Source organism: Sciurus carolinensis, chromosome 10 (genome assembly GCF_902686445.1).
Source record: "Sciurus carolinensis chromosome 10, mSciCar1.2, whole genome shotgun sequence".
In the NCBI taxonomy this organism is placed as follows: domain Eukaryota; kingdom Metazoa; phylum Chordata; class Mammalia; order Rodentia; family Sciuridae; genus Sciurus; species Sciurus carolinensis.
In genome coordinates this window covers 25,923,318-25,943,783 of record NC_062222.1, presented here as the reverse complement: position 1 = coordinate 25,943,783, position 20,466 = coordinate 25,923,318, and the positions used below count along the sequence as shown (strand labels likewise).

At 32.6% G+C, this 20,466-nt stretch overlaps 1 protein-coding gene across 1 annotated transcript in view; it reads left to right on the top strand.

Annotated features, from left to right (window-relative positions):
- Nucleotides 1-20,466, top strand: part of Lrba (LPS responsive beige-like anchor protein) — a 703,692-nt gene that overhangs the window by 493,782 nt on the left and 189,444 nt on the right. Inside the window, 2 exon segments of the mRNA XM_047565822.1 lie at nucleotides 8,729-8,846; nucleotides 10,931-11,033. Of these exon segments, the coding sequence (XP_047421778.1) occupies nucleotides 8,729-8,846; nucleotides 10,931-11,033 (221 nt within the window).

Here is a 20,466-nt window from a genome sequence, read left to right as displayed (position 1 = left end):
GTGGTCATTGTCCTTCATTGCTTAGTGTTTAATGTCTTGAACACAAATTGTCTCCCATATATTACGTTTTCTTTCAGTATTGTTTAAATCCAGAGGTAAATCTGGTTCTTGTTAGTCCATCTTCATCAGAAGTGGAACTACTCTGACACATGAATTTGACTCTTCTTTTTAATTTGGCATTGGGGATCCAACCCAATCTTGCATGTGTTAGGCAAGCTCTCTACCACTGAGCTTCATCCCCAACCCAGAATTTGATTTTTAAAAATGCTCTCTTGTAGTTTTCCATTTTACTTTTCTACCCTATTTTGGGTTTTGCTGTTTATGTTAATCTGCTCCCAGAGTCTTAGATTGTAGGTAGGTTGTGAGACTGAACTGGCCCTCCGTCCCTCAGTCAGCATCTTCTGTATTTCTGGGACTGTGTTAGGCACTGTGAATAGGAAAGTGACTAAGGCTAGTGCTTGAGTATGAGTTCCAGTCTCGAGGAAAGTATGCAACTACATGGAGTTATGCTTTAAAATCAGGTTAACTCTGAAAATCTTATTAAACTTATTTTCATAGTATTCTATAAAAATATTCTGTGTTCTTTAAGAAAACAACTTTTGGAGGATTTTTTTATCCAAAGTCGAATGTGTGCACAATATTTAATTTCATATTCTATTATGAAAGTACATAGAAACATACTATTCATTTATAATGAATTCCAACTAAGTCAGATGAGTACTTAATAGGAGGCAGAAAGCTAAAAAACTGAAGTAGAAAAGTGTTTCCATCTTATTAGGAAAAAGTCTTCTGGGGATTTTAGGCATATTGCATTAAATTCTATGTGACTTTTTTTTTTTTTTTTTTTTGTATTTTATTTCTTTCCTTGATGTTTGAATAACAAAAAAAGAACTTTCTCTAAATTAAACAAAGGTTTTCCAATCAATTCATTTAAATAACTTAGTCACCTCAGAAACTTCCACTGGCTAACTCACATTATATACGCTTCAAAGAGAATCAGTAATCTATCAATAAATAAGCGAGAGTTACCCTAACTCAAAGACTTAGTTCAAATACCTAAGGAGGACTTTTGGTACCAATTTAAAATTGAAATTGAGTTCAGAAAGGAAGAATTGGCACCAAGAAGAAAGCTAGTTTGTGTTCTTTGGTTGTTTCAAAAACACATGTTATGAAATATTCCAATTTTTAAAATTATATTTTTTATTAGTGTAGTTTTAAGTTGAACTTTAAGAATAGGAGGCTCATGACTATAGAGAATCAGTATGTGGAATAATAGGCAGAAATACTTTATAGTTTGAACCCAGTGACAAGTCATTTTACTTCCACAAATTTTTGAGAAATGACTAGCAATACTTCCAATCACAGTGGAAAAAGTTATAAAGTATAATTTGTGATACCATTTTTCTCTTATGGATTTAAGGAAGAACTAAACAAATATTTGTGAAGAAAAACAATATGCATATTGTTATCATAAAAATGCAGAAGTCATTTTTACTATATGAAAGTTATAGCAGTGTTAAAACATTGTGGGAGAACGTAGTGAAATTAGGGAAATGTTTTTCTTGACTTTTTTATGATTTTAAAACATAAATTAATGCATAAATCATATGCATATTTATGCCAACCATATTAATAAAATGAAAGGGTATTAGTGTAATGACTGTTTTCCAGGCATTTTCTGAATTAAATCATTCTTTACTGAGTAAAGGTTAAAAAAAATGTGGAAATATTTTAACTGCAAAATATTTGAAATTTAGATGGGTATGGTAGTACACGTCTATAATCTCAGTCCTGAGAGGCTGAGGTAGGAGAATTACATGTTTGAGGCCAGGCTGGGCAACTTATATGAGACCCTGTCTCAAAATATAAAGGACTGAGGATGTAATTCAATGATAGAGTGCCCCTGGGTTGGATACCCAGTACTGGGGGAAAAAAATTAGAATTTTATATTGAAATTTTCCTTTTGTACAGGTTAATGGTACTATCTGGGAACCTTTCACACCTTGTTCAAGATAAAATTGGCCTTGGGGCTTTGCTTTTGTTATGTTTGTATTTTAAAAGTTAACTTCAAGCTCAGATATCTCAATTTTAATTCAGAAACTTATCTAAGTTCATACTGATCTTGCTCTGCAAATTTAATACCTAACTCTTTGCCTTTTGTGCTGCTGTGAAAAAGATGTGAAGTCCATTCATGTTCCTTAATATTGTTTCTTAATACCCATTGCTGTAGATGTTGATGCGTCTTTTAAAAAAAAAATCATACCATAGTTTTAGTTTAAATTTAAAAACTGAATTAAAAATTAGTTGAAAGATGGATAAATACCTTCTTTGTTCTTTTCCTTCGTTAGTACATTTTGCTTTTGACTCATTAAGATATATTAAATGTTAATTCAATAACAGATGACTTTTATGGTGCTTCATTTAGAATGCAAATTATTTTTAAGGTGAGGAATATTGAATATAGAACCAAGAGTTTGAATTATTTACAGGCCACGAACTTAAAAGTGTATCACTTTGCACAAATATTAAATTATGAAATGGGAATTTCAGTTTGCCATAAATCTGTCTGCCATAGCAGCTTAAAATAAAATAGTTCTACCCATCTAAAGCAACATCAATTTGCCAGTCAGTGCTTCATGTATCAAAGAGCGTTCTGTGAAAATATCAATAGCATTGGTTAATATAAATGAAATTAATTTTTAAAGCTGGGCTAAAGGTTGACATCTGAAAAATTGCATTACTTTGCAGAAGAGAAATTTCTGTCTTCTAGTGAAATTTCAGGTCATGAGGGCAAGTAATTTTCACAATCTTCAATGGGAGCCAGTGAAATATGAACTTCATTGTCACCTAGCCCCAAAGCGATAAGATAAAATGAGCTGATACATCATTTGCTGTGGTTTTATCATCTCCCTCAGTAATTGGAAGAGAAAACACAAGAGTATGTGTGTTTGTGTGCTCTCCTGCTGCCCCTCCCAACTGTCCCATCATCCACACCCAGGCTAAAGCCATTTTAGCCCAATCAATACAAAGGTCATATAGCATTTTATTTATATATTTTAAATTTTTCATGCTGACTAAAACTGCCAAGTAGAACATTAGAGTAATGAATATGTTTAATTGAATTTGTCACCCATGAAAATGCTAAGGAGAATACTGTACTACATCATAGCACTAGTAAGCAGGAGGAAATATACTATACAGATAAAATAATTAAATAACAACTGGTAATTAATTTAAAAAGAAATTTCCTTTAGTATTCATGAATTTTATTTTGCTATTTTTTTAAAGCCTGTGAGACATTCTAAGTGTTCATGGTTATATATTTAATGATGAAATTACCTCTTAAAATTAGTTACCTATAAGTCATTTTCCATGTTCAAAAAATGATCTCTGTATCTTGCTTTAAAAATATATCTTTGAGGACTTTAAACTAAATCATGAATGATGATGTGGTAAAAATACTTAGACCAACTAAAATTCAGTGTTTAGTAGGATAAGTTGTCATATTTTGATATCAAGTTTCAGAGAACTATATCTATCAAATATAAAACTATTAATAGTAAAAATAGTAATAAATAGTAATAAACTTTAAAGTACTTTCTTAAAATTACTTTAAATTGTTGAAATTATGTTTATTGTCAGAACATTTACACATACATTTGCTGCTGAGTTGATGAGTATTTTTGTTTTCATTTTAAAGATATTTCAAATATTAACTGTTTTCTCATATTAAAGTATAAACCTTGTGACTATAATTCATAATTGTATTCTCTGAATATAGGATATAGAGAATATTTCTAGACTTTGCTAGTAATGGCATTATTGCTTGAATGATGAAATTATTACTTCACATTTTTATGTTAGGTTTAAGATATTTTTCTTAATATATATACATATATATATAAATTGGAAATGGTTTTGTTGTGAAATTTCAAATACTGTTCTGATATCAGTCATCTGATTTTCATTTCATTACCTACTTCTTTAGAATTCAGTAAGGAATTGTCTGAAAGAGTAAAACTGCTCCAGAAATCAGTAGGTATTTAAAATAGAGTATACTATGCTAATTTTAAACATAAAGAATAGTGTTGTTTCCTTTTTTTTGGGGGGGGTACTGGGGATTGAATCCAGGGCCTTAGACATGCTAGGTATGTGCTTTACCACTGAGCCACATCCCCAGTGCAAGAATAGTATTTTAAAATTACCCATTGTTGATTCTATGTATGAAGACTTCCATATAAATATTTCTTATTCTGGGGATTAAATATTATCCCACTTTCTAAAGTTTTACCCTCTAAGGAGAATTTTAAAACATTTAAAATTTACTGAGAGTAGCCTCCCTTTTTTTTTAACTTAAGTGAAAAAATTGTACCATTCTAAATCTAGTTTTCAAAAACAGCTGATATTCAATAAATAAAGATATCATCGAGTTGGGCAATAAATGTGTTTTTTTTATGAGGATGAGAAAACAGTTTTACTTAGATTAATTCATAGACTTTTGCAAAATGGATGGTTAAAAAAGAGAGAAAATGCTTTACTTTTAAGCTAGAATAAATGCAACATGATGAAAAATTGTCTTATGTATTTATAGTATACTATTTGTAGAATAGAAGAAAGATGTGTATATTTGGAAAAAATAATATATACTTTTTCAGAAGGCACAATTTTATATAATATTTAGATGTTTGGTTTTTTAATGTAAAGAAATGTAATGCATTTGTTATATATATATGTAAATTAAATATTGATTTTTTTTCTCCTAACATACTTCATTTAATTCACAAACCAGCTTTGTTGAGATAAATTATAAGAAAAAATTCAAAGTTGAATTCACTAATAATCATACTAACTAATAAAACAAGCTGGTAAACAGTTCAGTGAGAGTGCTGTGGGCTTAAGCTTTTCAAGCTATTGTAGACTTGGGGTCATAACTGCAGAGCAATGGTAATGATACTGTTTCCATAGCAACTGATTCATTGGAGGGCTAGACCTCTGTCTAGAGTGTTGTCAGTATATGTAGAGTTTCAGTGAACAGAAAGTCCCAAAGAAGAGTCTGCTTCTACCTAATCCAGTTTTAATTGAACTCCAGAGACTTTGAAGTGAAGCTATGGACCCAGCATATACTACTATTCCAATAAGAAATGAACCTCTTGCTTAGCTAGGCCTCAGCTGCTTTTCAGTACTGACACCTTTTCCTAATGAATATTTTAAAGAAATGTTATTATATCAATTTCAGGTAGTAATTCTTTAGTTCAGATGTTCTTCAATTCTGTTTTAAACCCCAACTATCTTGACTGTAACAATAGAATTTCATTTGTTAATATTCTCTCTTTTAAAAAAAATTAGGTTAGTATTTTTGTACAAGTTTTAAATGTTTGATAGCTTTGGCAGTTCTAAACAATTTTGTGTTTCTCCTGTTTTTTTTTTTTTTTTTTCCTTTGAGTTTGAAAATATTACTATGCCTTCTTATATTTAACTTTGGAAGCTCACTAAAATGAGATACTGTTCATTTCAGGTTTGGAAACATACTGAGGAATGCTGGAGACTGTTTATGAGCATATGTTTACTTAATTGTGTTAAAACTTGCTTGGGGATAATGAACCTCAAAATAAGAATTCTGATTGGCTGTGACAAAAGAGGAAATGGGATCCCAAAGGGTTATGTGGGATAGTTTTGATACTATCTATAGTACTTCAATTAATTTTTAAAATATATGCAATAATATGGCAAAATATTAGGATTTTATAAGATTGAATAGTGGGTACATGGAACATGTCATTTTGTTTATTTTTAAGTATTTTTGACAATTGGTAGCAAAACATTTTAAGGGAGAAGGACACTTGTATTTAAAAAATCAATCATTGAATAATCATACAACTTAAAGGAATAGGATATAAATTGAATTTTTGATTAATCAAAAAATGACTTCAGTACATCAAAAATCTTATAATGGTATTTTAGTAAGGTTAGTTCTTCTAATAAATGGAAGACCATAGAATATAATTAAAATTTTAGTTGCATGACCATGACTGTGCAGTGGTTGGCATCACTGTTAGGAGCGACAGGTCTTACCATGTAACTCTATATTTACAAAAGGTAAAATTTTCAAACCAATGTGTGATATTCTTAGCATATCATAGAGTATAAAGGATCCTTTGTTGTTATTTTCTTTTGATTTTCCTCCTTCACCTTAACTCAAGTGCAGGAAAACGAATGTGTTGATTAAATATCCAGTGAGTTAGGTTCTAGTTTAACAAATCTATAATACTTTAGAAATGTTACAATATGGTTTTTAATGGAAGCTCCAGACTTTTGGATTAGAAAACCTGGAATTAGGCTGACTCTGCTACTAACTTGCCAAGAGTCTTTTCTATTAAGTATTTAACATGCCTCGGCCTCATTTTCCTTATGAATACAGTAACAGAATACTTTGGTTTATAAGTGTTATTGAACATATATTAGATTCTTTAAAGTATGATAAATCCAGGGTGGCAAACTCATATGTAGATGGAAACTAGGTAGATAATAGTAAGTGACTGAATGCTCATTTCACATTAGTAATGAATGATGTGAAAACTATACCAAAATAGAGAAAGTGCTTGCCAGTTATTACCATTTACATCCAGGTTTGCCAGATACTCCAGTTTTTCTCAAGAATCCAGAGTTCTGCATATTTATGTAAATAGCCATTTTCTCAATTATTTTCAATGTCTTGAAATTTCGTCAAAATATATGTGTCAGAGAAAATCAAGTGGGAACATATATGGAACTTGCTACTACAATTCATTTAGTCATTCAGAAAAACTACTTTATGCCACATATTTTTCTTTTTTAAAAAATATTTTTAGTTGTAGATGGACATAGTACCTCTATTTTATTCTTGTATGTGATACTGAGGATCTACCTTTATTTTATTCTTGTATGTGATACTGAGGATCAAACCTAGTACCTTATACATGCTAGGCAAACACTTTACCACTGAGCTACAGCCCCAGCCCAATGCCACATCTTTTTCAAGTCAGTGAACATAGACTGTATTAAAAGTTTTAGCATAAATATAATTTTTAAAAATTATTATTATTATTATTATTATTATTATTATTATTATTATTATTATTATTTGATCATGCTGGTGACCAAATCCAGGGTCCCAAAAAAGGTGCCAAACAGATGCTCTACTACTGAACTACATCCCCAACCCTCAAATTGAACTTACTTTAGTATTAGTGCGGAAGGGGCAAGACAAACAATACTATAATTTTGGACAGTGATAAATGTCATGAAGAAAATTTGATGATTTTGGAGTGGGATGCGGTTGGTACTGCAGAGAGTAAGGTTTAGGTCCTTTGGCTTCCCTGAAGATGTAACATCTGATCAGATATCTAAATGTGAAAATGAGTCAACTATGTTGAGATTTGGGAGAAGAACATTCCAGGTAGAGGGTGAAAAAAGAGGTTAAAAAAATCTTGAGTAATACTAGTATTTTTGTCTTCTGGCTGCATGTTCATTTCTCTTGATCTTCCTTACACAGTTATTTGTTGTATAACTGAGTAGTAGAAATTCTCTATTGCCAATTTCAAAATAGAGAGCATGATTAGTTGTCATGTTCTTTGAAGTTTTCATTTTATTAATTAAAAAAAAACACTGTACTTTAGAGTTGAACCCTCTTTTTTTTAGCTCCTGTTGTGCCAATAATAGAATTGTTTCTCTAGAAAAATTGAAATGTGTACTTACTGAAGTAAGCAAGGTTTTTTTCTTCTTTCAGAGAAACTGCATTTTATGTCAAAGAATATAGATTTGTTTGCAGTTAGGATTTGGAAAATGGAAATGAGAAAAGAAAAGGCAGTTTGTGTAGAATAAATGGTGGTTCTTTTAAGTGATATCTGAAATTAATTTGCTTTTGTAGATTTTCATCAAGTCTTGATAGCAAATGTTCATTTTCTGTACAGAGAAATGTTGAATGTGATTTCCTTTAACACTTTCATAATTGGGCTTTTGAAATGATCTTTTTGAAAAACAAAACTTGAATAACAAGGCAAGGCAACAAAGTGGCTTAGGACTAAAGACAGGATTACTTTGAATTGGCAAAGCATTTTAAGCAATTGTGTCTGTCACATGGAATGACAAGAATTGTAACAAGTTACTCTGACAACCACCTACTCCATAGGGAGATTATGCTGAGTTCATTTGCAGGTTTATACTTAGCTTTAGCTGACAAAATGATACTTAACCTCTTTACAGTTAGTCTTTGTGTTTTCTGAATGAGTTGCCTGTAACAATGACCTTAAAATGTGTGATCATTCTTTAAAGTTATGAACTTACATTTACTTTTGAAAATATGTAAACTAGACAAATTATAATCATGTGAAACTAATTTGTATCTGTGATTCATAAGCATGTATGACATTCTTTGGAAGTCTTTATTTTTAAGGTTTTATTTGAAACTTTTCATTACTGAAAAATCAATCAGTAAATAATACAACACACATTTCCTGAGAAGCAATGGACTATGTCATTGTTTTTAAAAGCCCAAGTATATTTTTATAATTATATGCTGTATAATTTTACTCTGCTTTTACATTTAGGCTTCTTTCATATAAGCTAAAACATATTTTCTTAGTTAAGTTCTTTGAAATTATTTTCTTAATAGTCTATTTTATTTGAAGAAAGGACGAAAAACAAAAAAAGCTTGCTATTGTCGCTCATTTGGGCTGTTTTTCCTCACTAGATCCTGGCATACACGGAAGGGCTGCATGGAAAATGGCTGTTCACAGAGATACGATCCATCTTTTCTCGTCGTTATCTTTTGCAAAATACAGCCCTGGAGATCTTTATGGCAAACAGAGGTAATATGTTTCAGGAGTACATTGTTACAAAACTAAATTCTATCTCTCAGATTTCATTTTTATACATATCATATTGTTTCCATTTAGATTGGATTTTGTAGTCTACCTTGTGCCCTGTTGACCTCATTTTTTTGTACCACATGGATCTTCCTGGGTTTTCTCCATCCTCTTGATTACTTACAGTATAATTTGAATTTCTTTTCCTTTTCTGGCTATATCACAGACTGATATAAGATTATATAACTATGGGGAATATTTAACCATTTATTGAGTTGCAGAGTTTTGATATCTTTTAGCATTACTTTGATGCTTAAACTCCTTCTGATAGGTGGCTGCATTTGGGAGCAGAAGATAATCAAATGACTCATACATTTATCTTATCTTCTATCTAATCTATTGCTATTTATAAAGGGACCATCAGAAAATTACATTGAATTGTCATGGTTGCTTTGTATTACATCATTCTTGAAAGGTGAGCTAAAATTCTATTTGTGGGTTTAGAATGGAACTTGGTGAAATCCATTAAGACAAGAGGGGGACAAGTTTAATTTGAAGGAAAAGCATCATTGGATATTAGTGGAGGTTTACAAGGGAAAATATATAAAACTTGGAGATATTGTACATATAGTTTGTATATATGTAGGTTGATGGTTTCTTTTTTTTTTTTCCTTTACGAGTTGTTATTTTAAAAATCTATACATATACATATATTTTTTCCTTGAAATCATATGTCTTTAGGGAATATAAACATCTTTAGGGAAAAATGTTTTTCCTTTTCCTGTGTAGTCTTCTCCCCACAAACACCTTTTTCTCTAATGTAAACATTATTCTTCTAGGCAAATAATCAAGGGAATGTTTCACACTTTAGTTCAGTCTGTATTCTTGTTGTCCCAAAGGAGTTGAAGCCTTACAATATTTATTACTTGCTCATCCTCATTCATTTTCCTTCTTTGAAATTTCTTATGCTCTCTTGCTTTTGTGGGAGTGCTTTCTTTTGCCATTCCCTGCTGGCCTTGGTCATATGCCATAACCTATGATGGATTTTTCTTCGTGTTTACCCCTGAATTCAATACAATAGTGAATATATAAGGAAAGCGTATTTAAATGATACATGACATTATTTAAATGGTAATGACATACTAAATATTATGTAGGTGCTTAGTGAATGATCAGTGACCAGTTAGTAATGGCAGTGTTTAAAAGCAGCAACATTTGTAATTTTTTTCTTTTTGGCCTGAAGTATTTTTTTCAGGACAGATGGAGAAGAAGGACCACTTCTATATGAGCATTGTGGTCTATATATGGTTCTGATATAATGTTAACATAAAATTAAAATCTCAAGACTGATAAAGTTAGTATCTTCTGAATTCTCTCTTCTGATTTTATGACTTTATTTTCTTGTTTAAAATGGATAAAGATATATAGATGACTCTCATAAACTTATATTTTATATGTTGAAGATGTTTATATATTGATAGATGCTTCTTGATATTCTCAAACATGTATTTATAGAAATAGGATTATTAGAAAGCTCTTAGGTTTGATTATTGTTTTCCTTCAGGTCATAAATTGTTCTGAATTATATGAACTTATGAGGCATCAACATGTAAACATTGTAAGGAGAATTATTTTTAAGTTGTTCATTATTGAAATAAATGGATGAAGATATCATGACTGTTATGTATAGCTTTTAATGTTTTATGGTTAACTTCTAAAATTGAATTTTAATAGTTCTTTCTAGAAATTCATAGAAATAAATTTGACTCATCAAAATTCAATTTTATAAATTAAAATTGTAGCTAGGTAACCTCATTTTCATATTACACTAATGTTACAATAGTTGTTAGAACTCCTGATAGTATTTAGAGAAAGAACTGTCTTTGGTAAGAAAATTCAGAATTGAAGTGAATATCTTTTCTGAAATATTAACTAAACTCGATATTTACTATCATAAAGAGAACATCATGAGAATTGTGTTTAATAGATGCTTGAATGTCATGCAAATATTATATTCCACCAAGAAATCAGTTTCTCCAAAAGGACATCATATTGTGTTCTAATTTTTAAAAAATTATTTCTCATAGTTGCTGTAATGTTCAACTTCCCAGACCCTGCAACAGTAAAGAAAGTGGTTAACTATCTACCTCGTGTTGGTGTTGGAACCAGTTTTGGATTACCTCAAACCAGGTACTGTTTTATATAAGAAAATGTGGAAAATAATCTTCATTATTCTCGCTAATTAACTATTAATATGCTTATTGAAATTAATCTTATTAATATCCTTATTATGAAATGAATATTTACTTTTTTGTGGTAAATGATGATTATTAGGTATTAAGTTTTATTTCATATCAATTGAATTATAATATATGTATGGTACAGTGTCTAGTACTGAGTTGGTACTCAGCAGATAATCACTAAATACAAAAATTCACCAGACTTTCCCAGCATCCTGATGAAGGCATATGCAAAATATACTTTTATCTCTTTGACAGAAAATTTAAATTTTATATTTTTAAGTTACTATATTTGAAATAGTATATGCCATGATGTAAGTATGTGTGTATATTTGTGTATTTTTTTAACCCAAGTTAGAAAAGGTTCATTTTTGCTTTTTGTCATTAAAAAATGAATATATTACATGTTCATCATAATGGACAAAACAAAAAAAAGGGAGATAAAACCCAGTGTTAGATCAGACCCCAGAAGGACAGACAACAAAAACTAAAATAGACAAATAGGATTGTATCAAGTATAAGCCTTCTGCTCAGTCAAGAAACCAGTCACCACAGTAAACAGACAACCTATAGATGAGGAAGAAAATGTTTATAAACTCTAAGTCTGATCAAGGGTAATATCCAATTTATATAAGACAAACAACCAAATAGCAACAGAATAAATAATCCAGTTGAAAAACAAGCAAAGAATTTAAATGGACATTTCTCAAAAGAAGATAAAACAAATGGCCAACAGACATATGAGAAATCATTTACAATCACTTAATCATCAAGGCCCTGCATATTAAAACCACAGTGAGCTTGCACCTTGTACCTTTAAAATGGCTTCATCAAAAAGACGAAGGGTGACAAGTGTTAGTCAAGTTGTGGATTAAAGGGAATCCATGTATTCTGTGTAATTGTAGATTTGTATAGTCATTACCAACAACAGTACAGAGACTCTCCAAAATGCTACAAATAGAACTGCCATATGATTCAGCAGTTCTGTCATTGGCTATGTATCTAACAAAATGAAAGCAGTATATTGAAGAACTATAATCTGCACTCCCATGCTTATTGTAGCATTATTAACTATAGCTAAGAAAGACTAAACCTAAATGACCATTAATGGCAACCCAAAAAACCACTTTAAATATGAAGACACAATTAGGTTAAAGATAAAAAGAGGTAAAAAAATTATCCCTTGCCACTGCTAGGTTAAAAAAAAAATAAGTAGATATGGGTAGAATTCCCATATCATTACTATATTAGTTTGCTAGGGTTATTGTGACCAAGAACTATAACTGGTTGCTTAAACAATAGATACATATTGTGTCACAGGTTCTTGAGGTTCCTTAAACAATTAGAATGTATATTGTCTCACAGGCCTGGAGGCTTCAAGCCCCAATCAAGGTGTTAGTAGTGTTGGTTGCTTCAAGGAATGTGAGGGAAGGATCTGCTCCAGGCTTCTCTCCTTGGCCTGTAAATGGCTGTCTTCTCCCTATGTCTTTTTCTATGGGCAGCTTTCCCTCTTATAAGGACCTCAGTCATATTGGATTAGGGCCCACACTAATTAATTCTTTTTTGCCTTGATTATTTTTTAAATACCCTGTGTCCAAATAATACATTCTGAGCTACTAGGTTAGACTTCAACACAGGAATTTTAGGTGAAATACAATTCAACCCTTAACAATTACTAAACAAAGGAGACTTTAGAACATTAATATCTGAGAAAAGAATGACATGTCAATGACAAGAAAGCTGATTTGCCAAGAAATAACCCTAAATTATACATATCGAATAGAACCTCGATATTCATGAAACAAAAACAGATAGAACTAGAATGAAATATAGATGTCTTCTCCCTGTTTGGTTAGTCATTCAGAGAACAGGCAGACAAAAACATTGATAAGAATATCGAAGATTAGAACATCACAGTCAGCTTGACCTCACATGTTTAAACCACTGTACCATAGGCATTCATTTTCAGCACGCATGGAATGTTAGTCAGGTTGACCATATTTTGAACCCTAGAACAAATCACAGTAAGGTTAAAAGCATTGAAATCTCAGATCCAGTGGAATTAACCAGAAATCAAATACAAAAGATACCTTGAAAAATCCCTGGATATTTGGAAATTAACATACTTCATGTAAAGTAGGGGCCTATATATAAATATGTAAGGGCTATTAGAAAATATTTTGCACTAAATCAAATTAACAACAGCCTGTAAAAATCTGAACACAAAAGAGAAAGTGAAGGAACCTTTGAGGATCATGGGAATATTCCATTGAGACTGTTTTGGCATTACACAACTGTGTATGTATGGAAAACCTATTACATTGAACACCCCTGAAAAGAATGAATTTCACCATTATGTGCATCTAAAGTGCAAATAAAAATAGGGGAAAAAGAATGAATTTACTCTTTTACTTATTCTTTAAAAAACCTGATTTTCAGAAATAGAAAAGGACTTTCTGCTTTAAAGAGTAATAAATGCACATGAGTTGAGAAAAACGAGTTAAGAAAAAAAAAAGAAAAGGATGATCTGAATGTTAATAAGGATATATAGTTTAGGCACTCTATAAACACATAGGAACGCAAATTAGTATAGTTACTTAGAAAAATAATCTTCAGTTTCTTATAAAATAACATTTACACATCGTGTATATTGTACCGGTTCTCCTAGGGATTTATCAAGGGAAGTGAGGATATAGATATGCTTCCACTTTTAAGTAAATATTAATAGCAGTTTATTCCAGTTCCACACTGGAAACATTTTTGACAGTCCTTTAACTACGAACGAATAACAGATTGTAGAAATCCATAGAATGGAATACAACTCAGAAATAAAAGGAACTGACTATTAATCACATGCAACAACACAGAGACATTGCTGAAGTGCTGTGCTAAGCAAAGAAGTTAGGCAAAGAAGTTGTGAGCTTCATACGTCATAATCACAGATTGTTTCTGTTAGATTAATTTAGTAATAATGCAAAACTTCATGGAATCAGAAAGCAGCTCATTGTTTGCCAGAGACCAGGACTTGGCAAGGGAATATGAAGTGACTGTTGATAATGTGCCTTAATTGTGATGGTGGTTACCAAAATATGTATATTCAAAATTGTTCAAGCTAGGCACGGTGGCACATGCTTGTAATCCCAGCTAGGAGGCTGAGTCAGGAGGATCACAAGGTCAAAGCCAACCCCAACAACTTAGTGAGACCCTGTCTCTAAATAAAATATAAAGGGCTGGAGATGTGACTCAGTGGTTTAAGCACCTCTGGGTTCAGTCATTCCTAGTACAAAAAAAACCAAACCAAAACAAAAAAAGATCAAATTCAAATTGTACACCAAAGTTGGTAAATGTAAATGTTACTGTGTTAAATTATATACAATCAAGACCATTGGAGAATTAAGATCTCCAAACATACTTAAAATATCTAATTTATAAAAGTATGTGTTCTATACTCATTTTAATATGAACTCTTAGTATATTTGATTACTCAGATTAAAAATTCCTGCCTTGCCGGGTGCTGTGGCGCACACCTGTAATCCCAGCGGCTCAGGAGGCTGAGGCAGGAGGATTGCAAATTCAAAGCCAGCCTCAGCAAAAAGCAAGATACTAAGCAACTCAGTAGACACTATTTCTAAATAATATACAAAATGGGACTGGGGATGTGGCTCAGTGCAAGTACCCCTGTGTTCAATCCCTGCTTACCCCCTCCCCCCAAAAATATCCTATCTTTTTGATAAAAATGATTAGATTTTTACTTTATTATATCATACATTGTAATTTTTCTTTGATTTAAATATCAAATCTCTGTATTAAGGACTGTGTATATTAAAGCTTCTATCTCTAACAATTAATAAACCAGAATTCAAATATTAATTTTATGTATATGGACTTATTAACTAGTATTTATATTGTTCCAAGTAAACTACTAAGCATCTGAAAGAAATGTTAGTCAAAGCATTTCTTATGATATAAGGTGAGAGCATGGGGGTGTATATCTCCTTACTGTGTGTTGATCAATTAGCTATATTTAAGTAGCACCTTCACTAATTATTTCCTTTTGTAGTAGATATTGATTCACCATCAATACAATTTAGTTAACTAATTTAAGGACTGGGAAGAGTGAATACTGGGATTTTTCTATTGATTTAAATGTATAAGCAGTGGAAACTTACAGTTTACTTTTAGCATGCTTAATGTTCTATTGATTCAAGCTTTTTTATTACTGTTTATTTCAGAATTTAGAGCAATGTCTTATAATGCAGTTAAAGTAGTACACATAAACAGCAGTCAGGATGTTAGTAGGAACTGTGGTAAGTTTTGGGGCTAAAGACCTTTCCAAGATGAATCACTCCCATGTCCCTTAGCAGTTGACCTCAGTTCCTCACCAAGTCAGTCTCTCCATCTTCTTCTTGAGAATCTGTCTGCATGACAGGGGAGCTGGCTTCCTGCAGAGCAAGTGGATCAAGAGACATTGAGGAAGAAGCCCCAATGTCTTTTTGTGACTTCCCCTTAGTAGTAACATTCTATCATGTCTGCCACATTGTATTTATCACAAATGAGCCAGGATCTAGGAGAAGGGGTTATGCTCCAGCTCTTGTGGATATATGTCAAAACCACAGCAGGTCACAACTTTTATGTAAACAGAGCAAATAAAGTGACCGCCTGTGTAATAAGCAATAGTTGCTTTACAATGCCAGCAATAATTTTAGTTAGATGATTTTATAATTCCATGAAGAATTGCAGCGTTAGGGTAAAATTCAGTGGTAGAGTGCTTACCTAGCACATGCAAGGCTCTGGTTCCAGTCCTTAGCAAGGTGAAAATAAATAGTTGAAACAAGTGACAAGAAGTTTATAATCAGGACATTGTAGTCGTGATTTGGGGACTGGAGATGGGTTGCCTTGTGTAGGTGGTCAAGAATATCTTCTTATGTGACTTTTACATTTTGATTGGAGGAATCAGAACCAGCTAATATTTGAAAGTGTGTGTGCAAAGGTCCTGAACAAAGACAGAGCTTCCAGTGTTCTGAGAAATGTTGGAAGGCAAGTATCAGTGGAACGTAATAATTTAGGAAGAAGGTATCAGGCAGGAGGCTTAGGAGCCTATCATAAAAATCCAGGTAATACATGAGGACAAAGGTGTAAGAAGACATTCTTCTTAAAAGATTTATTGGGAATACAATTTGTGGAATTGGAGATTAGTTAGATTTAAGGGTGATTAAGAGAGGGAGATGTTCAGTATGTCTACTCAACTTAACTTTAGCTGCTTAGTGGCACTTACTAAGAGTAGGAACACTGAAGAAGCAGTGTTTGTATATGTACTTTTGTATACACCTTTCTCTTCATATGGTCAGGGTTGTGGAGAGGATGGGAATGGACAGAAATTGGGTTTAATTTTAGATATATTAAAACTGAAACTCTTGAAAGATGTTCAGTTGAAAATATTTGGTGAGATACAAGGCAGTACATCTAGAGCTCACCGGAAAGGTGTACTTATTGAAATGTAGTACCATGTGTGATGGACATTTGAAGCCATAAGAGGGAATGAGTTCATCTGGGGAGAGATTGTAGGATGGCAAGAGGAACTAGAGGTGCAGCTTAAGGAACCTCAGCATTGGTTTCAAAACTTAACAGAAAGTCACTAAGATATTGGTGGTCTTTTACAAAGATTGGGTAAAGGAAATAGAACATCTCCCTCCTCCCTCTTAAAAAAAAAAAAAAGATTAAGAGAGACTCAAACATGAAAGATCCTGGAAAATATGATGCTAAGGGATGATAGTATTTAATGATGATAAGATCTGATGAGAAAGGACACAGACTGAAAAATGTCCATTGCATTTAGCAGCAGGTTTTGACTACCAGAGGGTTGAATATTGTGCATTCGTACTCACAGTATTAACAACATGTACTTGGCAAGCAGGTCCCTGAATTTTGTTGGAATTTATGAATTGCCCCCTCTTGTTTAGATGTGATAACCCCTGCAGTCAGGGCCATTAAGACAAAAGTTTCTGACTTGTGGGTCAATAGGACATGAGACAGTAGAGACACTGCTAAATCCTGACCTACCACTGATAGCTAATGGCAGGAGAATTAGTCCTTCAGTCACTTTTCTACCTACCTGTGGCTCTTTTGCATCTGGAGTATTCTGACGCTTCAGAACCACTTGCAGTACGTGCTTATGCATGTCAATACCAGTTTTAACCATAAGAACAAATTATTGAATCAGCCCAGTTTCTACTCACAAAGTCATTTTAGTTTCCCCATTTCATGGTGCATATTTTACTCAATCCTATCACTTGAATTCAGGCCTTCTGAGCAGGAGAACTAACCAAGAAGTTTAATACATGCCTGCAAGGGGTTGAACCAGCACCAGGAGATCATGTTGTCTTACTGTTAGAAGCTTAGAGAAGTGCAGGGGAGGAAGGTGTACGAAACTGCATGGCTAGAGTGGTGGGAGGGCTTTTTTCTTCTTCAATTCTTTGGTCCAGGTTCTGAACCACTTTCTTTCTACATACATCCCAGCATCTAGAGAGCCCCCTGGGCCAGGGGGCTTCTTTCTTTTTGCCCCACATCTGTTGCTATGGCTCTGCCATGCAGTCCTGCATGCTTCAGCCACTCCTGTGCCTAGCTACTCCTCTTCTCATGGGACTGAGAATCACAGTGATGTGGTTTCTCCACCCAACATGGCTCTAACAAACATCAGAATTCAATGGATGTGATTAAAGTAGTGTCTGGGGAAATTGTAGCTTTAAATACCTCTATCTGAAATACAGAAATGCCTCACATCAGTAACCTAAGCTTCAATATTTAGAACATAGAAGCAAGCCCAAGCAAGAAAGGAAAAAAAGTTATAGCAGAAATCAGCAAAACAAGTAAAAACAGTAAAGTATATTCTTAAAAACATTGGTAAAATTGATAGACCTTGGACAAAATGAAAACAAAACTCAGAAATGAAAAACAACTGACCATAAATGTAAAGGTGAATTTACATTACTATTGACCATATAGGACTTAGAAGGGTTAGGAAGCAACACCATGAATAACTTCATGCCAACAAATTAGACAACCTGGAATATATGGGCATATTCCTAGAAAATAGAATTACCAAAACTGGCTCAAGAAGAAATTTAAAACCTGAACAGACTTATAACAAGAAAGGACTTAGAATTATTACTTTAAAAATCTACCCATAAAGAAAAGTCTAGGACCAAATAACTTCACTATCATATTTTTAAAATAGATCCTTTACAAATCTTCACAATCCTTGACAAACTCAACAAGGTACAGGAAGAGGAAATACTTCCTAACTCATTGTGTAAAGCTAGTATCATTCCAATAATGATACCTAAGGCAGAGCAAGAAAAAGGAAAAAACTATGATACAATATTAGTCACAAATATAGACACAAACATCTTTTACAAAATTTAGATAACCAAATTCAGCAGTATATAAAGAGAAGTATAAAATGACCATTTGAGTTTTATCACATGAAGGCAAATTGGTTTATGTTGTGCAGCAGCTTAATAGAATAAAACTATAGAACAGAAATCACAGTCATCTCAACAAAGAAAAAACATTTGACAAAAATCTAATAAACATACATGATTAAAACATTTAACTGATTAGAAGTAGAAGAAAATTTCCTAAATGAATAAAAATTATCTACCCAAAAGCTCCATAGCATACATCATTTTTGTGTCTTTTTTTCTTTTAATTTTTAAATTTGTTTTAATCAATTTTACATGGCAGTAGAATGAACTATGATACCTCATACATAAATGGAGTATAACTTTTCTTTTTTCTGGTTGTACATATGATGTAGACTCGCATCAATCATGTAGTCATACATGCACATAGGATAATAATATCAGATTCAGTCTACTATCCTTCCTACTCCCATACCTTCTCTCCCCTCCCTTCACTTCCTTCTACCTAAAGTAATTCTAGTCTTCCCTGGTCTCCCCAACCCCCTGCCCTTATTGTGAGTTAGCAACCACATATCAGAGAAAACATTTGGCCTTTGGTTTTTTGGAATGGCTTATTTCCTTAGTAAGATATTCTCCAGCTCCATCCATTTATCAGCAAATGCCATAATTCCATTTACCACATTTTTCTGTATCCATTTATCTGTTGAAGGGTACCTAGATTGGTTCCATAGTATATCAGCTATTGTGAGTTGAGCTGCTATAAACATTGATGTGACTGCATCACTATAATATGCTGATTTTTAAGTCTTTTGGGTATAAACAGAAGAGTGGGATAGCTGGATCAAATGGTGGTTCCGTTCCAAATTTTCTGAGGAATTTCCATACTGCTTTCCATAATGGTTGCATCAATTTGCATTCCCACCAGCAGTGTATGAATGGACCCTTTTTCCCCACATTCTTGCCAACATTTATTGTTGCTTGTATTCTTGATAATTACCATTCTGATGGGAATGAGATGAAAGAGTAGTTTTGATTTGCATTTCTCTTAAGTGCTAGAGATGTTGAACATATTTTCATATATTTGTTGATTATATTTCTTCTTCTATAAAGTTTCTATTCAGTTCCTTTGCCCATTTATTGATTGGGTTATTTGGGGGTTTTTTGGTGTTAAGTTTTTTTAATTCTTTATATATCCCAGAGATTAATGCTCTGTCTGAGGTGCATGTGGTAAAGATTTTCTCCCCTCCTGTAGACTCTCTCTTCATATTATTGATTGTTGCCTTTGCTAAGAATAAGTTTTTTAGTTTGAATCCATCACATGTATTGATTCTTAATTTTACTTCTTGGGCTTTAGGAGTCTTGTTAAGGAAGTCAGATCCTAGGCTGACATGATGAAGATTTGGGCCTACCATTTCTTTTATTAGTTGCAGGGTCTCTGTTCTAGTGCCTAAATATTTGATCTACTTTGAGTTGAGTTTCATGCGGGGTGAGAGATAGGGGTTTAATTTCATTTGTTTCACATGGCTTTCCAATTTTCCCAGCACCATTCGTTGAATAGGCTATCTTTTCTCCAATGAACATTTTTGGTGCCTTTGTCTAGTATGAGATAACTGTATTTATGTGGGTTTGCCTCTCTGTCTTCTATTTTGTACCATTGGTCTACATGTCTGTTTTGGTACCAATACCTATACCTCTGTGGTATAGTTTAAGGTCTTTATTGTGAGGCCTTCCGCTCTATTCTTCTTGCTAAGGATTGCTTTGACTTCTGGGTTTTTTATTTTTCCAAATGAATTTCTTGATTGCTTTTTCTAGTTCTATGAAGAATGTCATTGGAATTTTAATAGGAATTGCATTACATCTGTATGATGCTTTTGGTGGTATGGCCATTTTGACTATTCTGCCTATCCAGGAACATGGGAGATCTTTTCATCTTCTAAGGTCCTCTTCAGTTTCTTTCTTTAG